The 10,159-nt window shown below is 45.4% G+C and overlaps 1 protein-coding gene across 1 annotated transcript; it reads right to left on the reverse strand.

Annotated features, from left to right (window-relative positions):
* Window positions 1-647: 647 nt before the first annotated feature.
* Window positions 648-5,019, reverse strand: LOC100277743 (triacylglycerol lipase-like 1). The gene is made up of 4 exons (NM_001151235.2): window positions 4,581-5,019; window positions 3,051-3,394; window positions 1,904-1,937; window positions 648-1,789 (listed from the first exon to the last, which is right to left on the reverse strand). The coding sequence occupies exons 1-4, from the start codon at window positions 4,927-4,929 to the stop codon at window positions 912-914; spliced, it is 1,605 nt and encodes a 534-aa protein (NP_001144707.2). The 5' UTR covers window positions 4,930-5,019; the 3' UTR covers window positions 648-911.
* Between the last annotated feature and the right edge of the window lie 5,140 nt (window positions 5,020-10,159).

A 10,159-nucleotide genomic window follows, 5' to 3' on the forward strand; every position in this document is an offset into this window, starting at 1 on the left:
CAGCTCAGGACTCTCTGATGTTTAAATTATGGAACTTAAATTCAATTTTGTCATTTGCATTGCATGAGTTTATTATTAATTTTGTTCTATTATTTTATTAAGGTTTGGTATTTACTTACATCTAGTAATTGCTAATAAAAGTTTGACCAACATTAAAAGCAATGCTCAGCTTTAACCATTCTCTTTGATAAGCCTTGCACTCCATGAGCTCCCACCTTTGGTGAGTTCATGTCACATTATTCCCCACGACTTGTTGAGCGATGAACGTATGTGAGCTCACTCTTGCTGTCCCACACCCCCCCATAGGAGAAGAACAGGTGGTTCAGGAGGAGCCACAAGGCGAGGAGTTTGATCTGATCTAGGTGGTGTTTCTCAGTTGACATTGGCGCCAACGATCCTTAGTTCGTTTTATATTTATTCCTTTATTTTGTAATAAGTCTTCCGCTATGTAATAAATACTCTGATTATTGTGACATTTATCTCTATACACTCTGTTATTATATATGTTGTCTTCTTGCCGCATGTATGAGATGCACCTGGCTTTGTTCTTTAAAGCCGGGTGTGACAACACATGTCGCCGAGTATCGAGTCAAAAAATGCATATAAGTTTTCCGGGTCTAATTGTAAATTTTTGTCCCAAAAAGGGCTAAAAACAAAAATTTCGGGCACACATGCATGCATGGATATATATGCTTCACAGTTGATACATTTTTTTTTGGGAAGCGCTTCAACTGTTCAGCAACGTGCGCGGCCGGCCAGGCCTCATGTATCTATAATTCTATATAGAGAGGAGAGGATGCATATATTCAACAACAACAATAATAATACTGATGAAGCTTATTGCTGTTTATTTCATCCAATTATTGCATGCAATGATACACATGCATGGAAACGAACATGCAATCCAAAAGCTACGCCGAGGCGACGCTGCCGAGGCGGACGGCGTTGACGTAGTCCCTGGGGCTGTGCGACGCGATGCCGGGCACGAGCAGGCCGGTGGCGCGGTAGAGCAGCGAGACGGCGCCCTCGCGGTAGTCCTTGCCCTCCTTGGCCCACAGGAAGGCGCCCTTGAAGAGGTCCCCCCACGCGTTGCCGTACATGGACAGCAGGTACCTGGGGTCGAAGTAGTTCTTGTTGGGCGCGTCGCCGCCCTTGGCGATCTCGCGGCCCTTGTACCAGCCGTCGAAGTAGACGCAGGTGCCGCCGTGCGCGAAGTCGGCGACGGGCGGCGCGTCGAAGGGCACGCGCGGGACCACGTCGTAGCGGTACACCACCCGGAGCGGCTCCACGGGCACGTTGGCGCGCACGTAGCCCGCGAACACCTTGTCGCCCACGCGCGGCTGCCCGTAGGTGACCACGGAGAGCAGGCGGTCCAGGACGCCCCGCTCCCCGTGGAACGCCAGCAGCGCCGGGAAGATGGCCGCCAGCGCGGCGCCGAGGCTGTGGCCGGTGACCACGACGTTGGCGTTCGGGTGCTTCTGCAGCTGCTTCTGGACCTCCTCGCGCAGCGCGTAGTAGGCCAGCGGCTTGCCCGGGACGGCGTTGGGGGCGGCCTTGGGGAACGCCCGCGTGGCGTCCTTGCCGTCCTCCTCCTGCAGGCCCAGCGCCTTGAGGAAGCCGACGTGGACGTGGCCCAGCTCGCCCATGCCCAGCCACGACAGGTTCACGTCCGTGGACCAGTCCCGCATGTTGAAGGGCTCCGTGCCCCGGAACGACACCACCACCACGCTCGCGTCCTCTGCCTTGTCGGTGAACACGAACGCCTGCGTCGTGTGGTCGCCCACGAACTCTGCATATGTACGTACGTGTGTAATTATTATACATTAATTGTATTAGCTAGAATCCAGATCGATCTGAATTGGTTATATATGAAAATTAATTACTGCAACGAATTACTACTTACTGTTCCAGCAGTTGTAGAACCCTACGAAGTGGAACTGCAAATTCACACAGACAGATGGAACGAGCATCCGTTATATTAGCTTGTTATGTATATTATATCAACAAACATATACTCCTAGCTACTAGCTAGAGTAGAAGAAACAGCTGGGAGTGATTTCTTGACATTTGGATATTAATTATTTTCTGTATTCAATTTAATCACCGTATAATTAGTGTGGCCAGATTAGACAATGGCTACGTGTGACATTTTTCAGAATTTCGGATGAAAGTTTTTCATTAATTAAGAGGGCGGCATATCGATCTGTGAGCTGTTTATGACCGATCGATTAGTTATATATATATGCACGTGGTTACGGGAGTGAGTGAGCGTGAGACAGTGACGTTAAGTGACTTGGTGAACGTTTATATATATATGCGTAGTAGGTGTATATCCAGATCTTGATCGAAGAAACTCCAAACTGCAGACACGTACACTAGCTAGAGTCCATGGAAAAAGTGGTCGATCTACTTGTCCCAAACTGATTGGGTGTCCTGGATACCTACAATTCTGCACTAGTGTTGCCGTAGTCATGCATGCATAATTGACAACTTGAGATAGTTTATTCGATTAGGATACTACTGCAAATTTATATGAAAAAAAACTTATTTCCCCCTCTATAATCTGAAGATCTACAGTCATCTGCACTGATCGATCTACACAGACCAACTCAATCATTTACCGCGTCACTGTCAGGAACTCGACGATAGATGATGATGGAACTCTTGTCGTCCATGAAAGAGTTATCTTTCGAGATGTCAAAACGATTTTTACCTCTGTCTATAAATCCGGCCATCTCTGCTAAAGAATGCCATTCTTTCTTCTCGCGAAATCAAATATTTTTAACCTTATAATCGAATATGTATTAAAAATATATTAATGTTTATAATGCATATTAGTACCTGATCGCTAAATATGTTTTTATAATATATATATATATATATATATACATATATATATATATATATATATATATATATATATATATATATATATATATATATGACCTAACCTCTTACCAAAATTATATAAAGTTCCGAATATATGATTTCAAACAATCGTTCAATATAACCTGTCTGTCTCACCAGGTCTGTAAAAATAATAATGCTACCTTCCAGACGTTGTTGACGACGTTCTCGATGTAGGCGGCGTTCTCGTAGGCGATCTTGGCGGCCATCATGCTCACCTCGAACACGGAGAAGGTGCGGAGGCGGACGAGCCGCCCGTTCACGTACTGCTGCTGCACCAGCGGCACCGCCGCGCTGCCGCTCTCCACGTCCAAGTAGTAGTCATCGCCGCCGGATCCGGCGGCGGCGGAGACGCCCACCACCTGCAGCCGCCGGTCCTCTGGGCCGCCGCTGGCTGGCAGCGGCTTCAGCTCCGTCCTCCCGTCGATCATCCCGATCATGGACCGGAAGTTGGGCGCCTCCCGGTTCAGTGGGATCACCAGCTTACCTGTCCATGCATATGTCGTCCATTGGCAGCCATTAATTCTTAATTTTATGTATGCACGTACGGTTCTTTTTTTTTACTTATATATAATTTAATCATGGAATTGTATAGTATCATCTACGAGCGTTTGGTGATGATATAGAGGTTAGGTCTGATCCATGCATCATATCCACGCGAGATCGTCTTGCATGTGCTTATCTTCTGATCATATGTGTGAAAGGGTCATGCATATACATGAACGACAAGCAAAAGTTGCCAAATGGAGAAAAAAAATATAAAGAAGAGTGAGGAGCAGGTGCGTATTTTCTGCGCTTGATCTTGTCCGAGACACTTTTGCTAGCATAAACTGGCTTAAAAATTGGAAAGCGAAACCATAAGAAATAAACAAGAGAGACGGGCCTTAATAATTGGCTTGTAAAAAGAAAACGATCTGTTCGAAAACAGAATCATGTGTAATAAGAAACAACAAAGAGATAGGCACAAACAAATGCTTAAACTAACACAGAAAGTTAACAAATGCTTAAACTAACACAACAGAAAGCTCAATTAGCAAAGGACACATACAATAATAATGAAGAGAAAACAAACAAAACATAAAGAAAACAAATTGTAGCACAAGAAATAAGAAGAACGTACGTCCCATAAAGATGAGAAATAGAAAGACGATATAATGGAGAGAGAGAGAGAGAGAGAGAGAGAGAGAGAGAGAGAGAGAGAGAGAGAGAGAGACGTTCTGGGGTCATATTGTACTGCTTTGTCACTTTACCTTGCGACGACCATCGTACTGTGACGTTCGTACACGCTTCAGTTTCAGTAACTATGCATGCATTCTTCTTTCTCTCGGTGCACGTTATAATTAATACGTCATGCATAACATCAGTAAGCAGTGTGGCGTTATTAGCTACAACACGTGCTTAATGAATTGAACATCATTCCTCTTGCGAGTCAATATCAACTTTTATGTTAATTGCAAAATAACGACCTCAAGTTTTTTTCCCTAAAATGTCCAAGAAGTTTTGGTCGTTCATTGGCGTTGTTCATCAGGTGCTGCACGTATTAGTATCATTAGCAAGCCCGCACCCGCAGCATATTCAGACATTAATTCGTGCATGCATGGCATATATATGTTAGTCCCATCCCATGTGAATGTGCGTATAATAAACCGCACGTGCGTGTGGTGGTGACGTACATCTGAAGAGGTTGAGAAAGATGCCGAGTATGCCATTGTTGAGCGCGACGAAGTTGAGGAGGAACTCGACGACAGCGCCGACCACGAGAGCCGGGTAGTAGGCGCCGGCGAGCGCCTTCTGGATGACCTGCGTGAGCGCGACGAGCCAGTCGCCGGGCGTGCTGCCCAGGTCGGCGGCGGTCCGGTCGCCGGCCTCCACGAACGCGTAGCTGGTGATGGGGCGCCTCAGGAGCAGCATCGACAGCACGTCTATGAACCGCACCTTCTCCGGCCGGATGATCAGCTTCTCCTCCCCCATCTTGGGGTGGCCGGAGGCAGCAGCAGCGACGACCGCCTGCTTCGCCGCCATATATATGGTCGTCGTCGCTAGCTGTTACTCCTGCTGTTGATTAAGCTAGCTACGTGTAAGTATGCTGGCTAGCAAAGTGGAATGCTCAAGCTGGCACGAGGCTGAGATGGAGATGATGGGTGCCTTTTATAGGGCTCCAAAGAGGGCTGGGCTGGGCTGGGTCGATATCTGGGTAGGAGCAACGTGGGCTGGGCTTACATGGGTCATGTTGTTCGATTGATCTGACACTCCGATAATTATTGCTTTATGATAAATTGGCTGGCGGTCTCTAGGGTTTACATGTACGTCGTTGCATGCAGGGGCGGACCTAGGCCCATGGCCGCCTGGGCCACGGCCCGGGGCGCAGGCCCAAAAATTTTTAGAAGAGCTCTGCCCGCTGGCCTTGCTGAGTCATAGTTATATGTATGTATATCCATCCGACACAGTGCAAGCTTCGCAAGCACAGAATAACACACATGCAAGCAAGAGCAGGCTACGACCACCTACATGTGTCCTCCAGATTTACATACTAGGCTAGTAGCAAGGCCTCGGGCAGCACATGCTAGGCTCCTGCTAGTCTAGAGAGATGGATAGAGGGAGAGACTAGAGACCAAACCATCGAGCTAGGATAAGCAAAAAAATTCCCAAGCTAGCAAATAATTTTAAACCAAAGAGGCAAAAAAATTACAAGCCACAGGGCTTAGAAACTACTACCTCCATTTTCTTTTTATTTGACGCATGATAGTTCAATTTTACACTAGCAAACATCAAATAAAAAAGATCGGAGAGAGTACGAAACAAGATATTCCATACAACCATCTAATACCATAATCACCAAATAAAAGATCAAAAAGTTGCGACCAAATAAACAAGATCACATGGCTAGAAATTAAGGGGGTGTTTGGTTCTGTGGACTAAAGTTTAGCCCGAGTCACATCAAGTGTTTGACTTTCAAATAGGAGTATGAAATATAGACCCAACCAACTGTACTAGATTCGTCTCACTTTTTAATCTTCGGCTGAGAAATTAGTTTTATAATCCGACTACATTTAATACCCCGAACGGAGGTTCAAACATTCGATGTGATAGGGGCTAAATTTTAGCAGGGGCAAACCAAACACCCCCTAAGTTTGAGATTGAGCCTATGTAGAGAGAGTTTTCTCGTCTATGAATATCATTAAAACTGAGTTACGGAATAAGACATGAGACGAATGGCTTAATCATCGTATGATTTCCTTCAAGTCGCGTTCTTAATATGATTTCCTTCAAGGTTCTGGAGCATGAAACATTGATGTTGATGTTGACATGATACATTTGGAAAGAGCTACATTATAACTTGTATATCATCTTTAACATCTATAATAACAGTGTTTCACCGTACAATTTTTCTTTATATGCTACTATTAGAGTTTATGGTCGCTTCGGCCCGGGCCTTGGCCAATTTCTGGGTCCGCCACTGGTTGCATGCATGGTTAACGTGTGATCATGCTGCAGATACAGTATGATCTATGATGCCTGCACTGCTCTCCTAGCTGGACCGTGGCTAAATTCGTCAAGTCAGCACCCGTGGATCATGTGTGCTAGTACTGCTGCTTTCCGGGGTTGTTCAGCGAAATGTGTCACACGCTGCTAGCTGGCGGCATCTGCGAGAACCTAGTTATAGCTAGTAGACCCGAGAATAATGATGGTGGGTGTTGAGCATCATACGTGGAACCTGTGAAGGCCGGTCTGACCATGTGGACCGAACGGTTCGCGCTCTGGGCGGTCCACAATTAGATCAGATCAGGCGAGATATGTCCTTATTCTGTGTGTGTTTATCTAACTAAATACGTGTCACAACCAAATTTAAGGGTAAACTCAGGTGTGTCTCATATGTGAGCCAAATAAGATTAACACATATAATGATTCACTATATAGAGACTGATGTCACAAACTTTATTACATAACGAAAATGAATTACAAAATAACTGATAATAAATTAAATGAACTAATATTATTTCCTTGGCGCCAACAGCTGACTGGGAGACGACACCTAGATCTTGTCTAAATCATCGTAGTAAGCGGTACCTGCTCTTCACCTGGAAGGGTTATAGCAAAAGTGAGCTCCCAAACGTTCATCGCTCAGCAAGTGTGGAGAATAATGTTCATGAGCTCATCTATTGAGCGGCACATGAACCCACAACCTATAGGACCCCTTGGATCATAATCCAACGGTCATGATTCAAAGTATACGAGATCTACCCAGATCCACGAGAACGAACATCTACGGCCAACAGTCGATGGAGCAAAGTGGTATTCAGTTTTATAATCTCTGTCGTGCGCTGTCCGATTGATGGCCCACGCGATCCCGGCGCCCCCATCCCAACCCAGCACCCTGGTTCCCCGGCGACGCCATCCGTACCACGACGGAGACCACGCTGGAGGGTGGCGTTATCACACACTTGAGCCCCAAACCCAAATCCGAGGTGCGCTATACGAACAGAAGAACACATCGAACACGGTGGAGGGGTTCTTACCGTAGGCTGTGCTACGCCGAGCTCTAACCACGACGCCTGGCGACCCACGGCGAACACCTTGCTCCAGCGAGCAATCGAGCCCACAACAATGCTTAATCCTCACTGGTGTGGCACGAGTATGCTCCAAGGGACTTCTGCAAAGGCCCCGAACTTGCTCTCGTGCCCCGAGCGTCTATGTGTGTGAGTGGTCACAGCGGTGGACTCCAGCTCCCTCTCAGGGTTCTCTCACTGGTAACCAGTGGCTACGGTGAAGGGGACTGGGTAGTAGGCAGATGGGATGGGAATAGAAGGGAGAGGAGGAACCCGTGACCCACCCCTTTATTACCCGACGAAGTCGGTTGGGGCGCCAGCTATACTTGCGCTGGCGGCGGAGCCTAGCGGAGAAGCCGTTCGAGAAGATCTACATGGTCAGCTGACAGGCTAGGCCCACAAGTCAGGAAGACAGGCACACGTGCGGGAGATATACATAGGGTCTGTCAAATGGGACCGGGTGTCGTGATGTGTGGCGCTGGCGTTGGGAGTCGGCCCGACTGGACCCAGGTGTTGGTGGACCATGTGCGATCGAAAGACAGACAGGTGTGGCGCTAGCGTTGGGAGATATAACTTCGCATCTGAAGATGTTCCTAGGGCATTAGAGTGGATTGAAGAGGAAATTGATGCTTTAACGAAGTAATGGTCACCCGAGGAGATTACAACGCCATGATCGGCTCCTGGGGCACAACTTCGATTCTTCAAAAAAGTTGGGTGCTCACATATTAAGGCAGTTGGAAAACCCAAATTTTTCATATCGGTGATGATGTGAAAAAACCATTCGCCGATGCTTTGAATGTGGTGAAACACTTCTTCACTCTAATCTAGGCTAAGGGCGAAAGGGAATTAGTAGGAGCTGAAGCCGAGGCCAACATGCCGAAGGTTTGCTACTGGATCTTATTTCGATTATTGTCAATTTTGGTTTGTATGTAAACGTGTTAGATCTACTATAGGACAAGGTGGCTGCCAACGAAGCCGAAGGTGGAAAAGAAGCTTGAGAATTGTCAGGAGACATAGAACCTTCGTCGTTGGGCATAGAAAACTTATGTTATAGTTGTAATATATTGTACTGGAATTGTAATATGAGTTTGTAATTTAGTTGAGGGGAACAATGCTCGATTGTTGATGAAGGTTGGAATAAAAATACAACCTGGATGTATTAATTCTCATGACTCTATTTGGTGTTTTCATGTTGTGGTTTTGTTATGGGTGAAACTCAAAAATGTATTTTGAGCTTAAGGCAAAAAACGCATTCCCTTCTTTTCACACACAACAAAGCATTAGGAAAATGAAGCTTAATGTAGCTTACTATTAGTTTGTTACCAAAGAGAATGTGGCTGCATGTCACACCCGATTTTAGAAGCCAAACCAAATACAAACCATGTACGTGCCTGGATCAAAACTCATGTATATAGCGATTACATAATCATTGCACAATGCTCAAATGATAACATAAAAGAGGTATTAACTTATTACATCATGATGTTGGAGACATCCACATAGTCATCAACTTAACAAGTATCAAAGCTCTAAAATGGAACGTAGTAAGATAAAGGCTTCCCACAAGTAGCTGTCTAGGAGATCACACTAATCTAAGTCTAAAACTCCTCAAAGTTCTAAAAGTCCTCCATGTTCCTATTTCTGATAATAATCGTGACATGCTTAGGGTAACTTGATGGGATCCAATAGGTTACCTAGTTTTGTTTACCCCAAACCTTGCATACAAATGAATTATTGAATAATCTTTCTATTGCTCTACCTGGTTTTTGGGTTAATGCTACTTATCGTTCATACTCATGTTCCATTATGATTTATTACTCTTGGCTTTATTATGATAAATGATAAAATCAGTTTGTTAATTGGAACATGGAGAACCACCCGAGACAACGGTGCAACCACAAGAACTATATGGCTTCGGTCTGGGCCAATTAATTAGGAAAGCTAGTGTGAGATAATCCTTTCCCAAAAGGGGCAAGCGGCTAGGCATCGCTGCAGAGTATAGTGCTGGTTGTAATTACTGCGATGGGGTTACAAACCATGGAAAAAGGCCTATGCTTCCTTCGCCCTGAAAGAATGTTTCCTCATGCTAGTGGAACTTTGTAAAGGCCTCATAGCAACCCTATGCAACCTCACCTCGGTAGTCTGGTATTATGCTTGGCTGGCATATGAGTGGTTGGGTGCAAAGTTCTCTTAACTTTTACGAGACTTGTGGGTAAAGATATGCCACCTCTATAGAGTGTAAAACTGATATCTCAGTCGTGCTCACGGTTATGAGTGGCTCGGACCCTCACATGCATAATTTATGGAATTAAACTTAACATGTCATTTGCATTGTATTGTAGCATTTATAATTAATTGTGATCAGTTACTTAATTGAGTTGGTATACACTATACTTAAGAATTGCTAATAAATTTTTTTGATCAACTTCTTTAAAAGCAATGCTCAACCTTAAGCATTTTCTTTGGTAAGCCCTACACTACACATGAGCCCCAACGTAAGTGAGCTCATGCACATTATTCCCCACACTTGCTGAGCGATGACAGTATGAGAGCTCACTCTTGCTATATTCACACTAGGTCAAGAACAGGTACCGCCAAGATGAGGAGCATGAAGGATGCTACGATAAGTTCAGAGAGATCTAGGTCGTCGTCTCCCAGACAACTATGATGGTGGACGATCCTTGTCGCTAAATGATATATTTTAT

Source organism: Zea mays, chromosome 8, assembly GCF_902167145.1.
Source record: "Zea mays cultivar B73 chromosome 8, Zm-B73-REFERENCE-NAM-5.0, whole genome shotgun sequence".
Classification (NCBI taxonomy): Eukaryota; Viridiplantae; Streptophyta; class Magnoliopsida; order Poales; family Poaceae; genus Zea; species Zea mays.

Coding starts and splice junctions, on each gene's coding strand:
- LOC100277743 (NM_001151235.2), bottom strand. CDS start 4,929: ATGGCGGCGAAGCAGGCGGTCGTCGCTGCTGCTGCCTCCGGCCACCCC. Junction 3,395..4,580: donor CTTTCTCAACCTCTTCAGAT/GTACGTCACCAC, acceptor ATGCATGGACAG/GTAAGCTGGTGATCCCACTG. Junction 1,790..1,903: donor GTTCTACAACTGCTGGAACA/GTAAGTAGTAAT, acceptor GTACATATGCAG/AGTTCGTGGGCGACCACACG.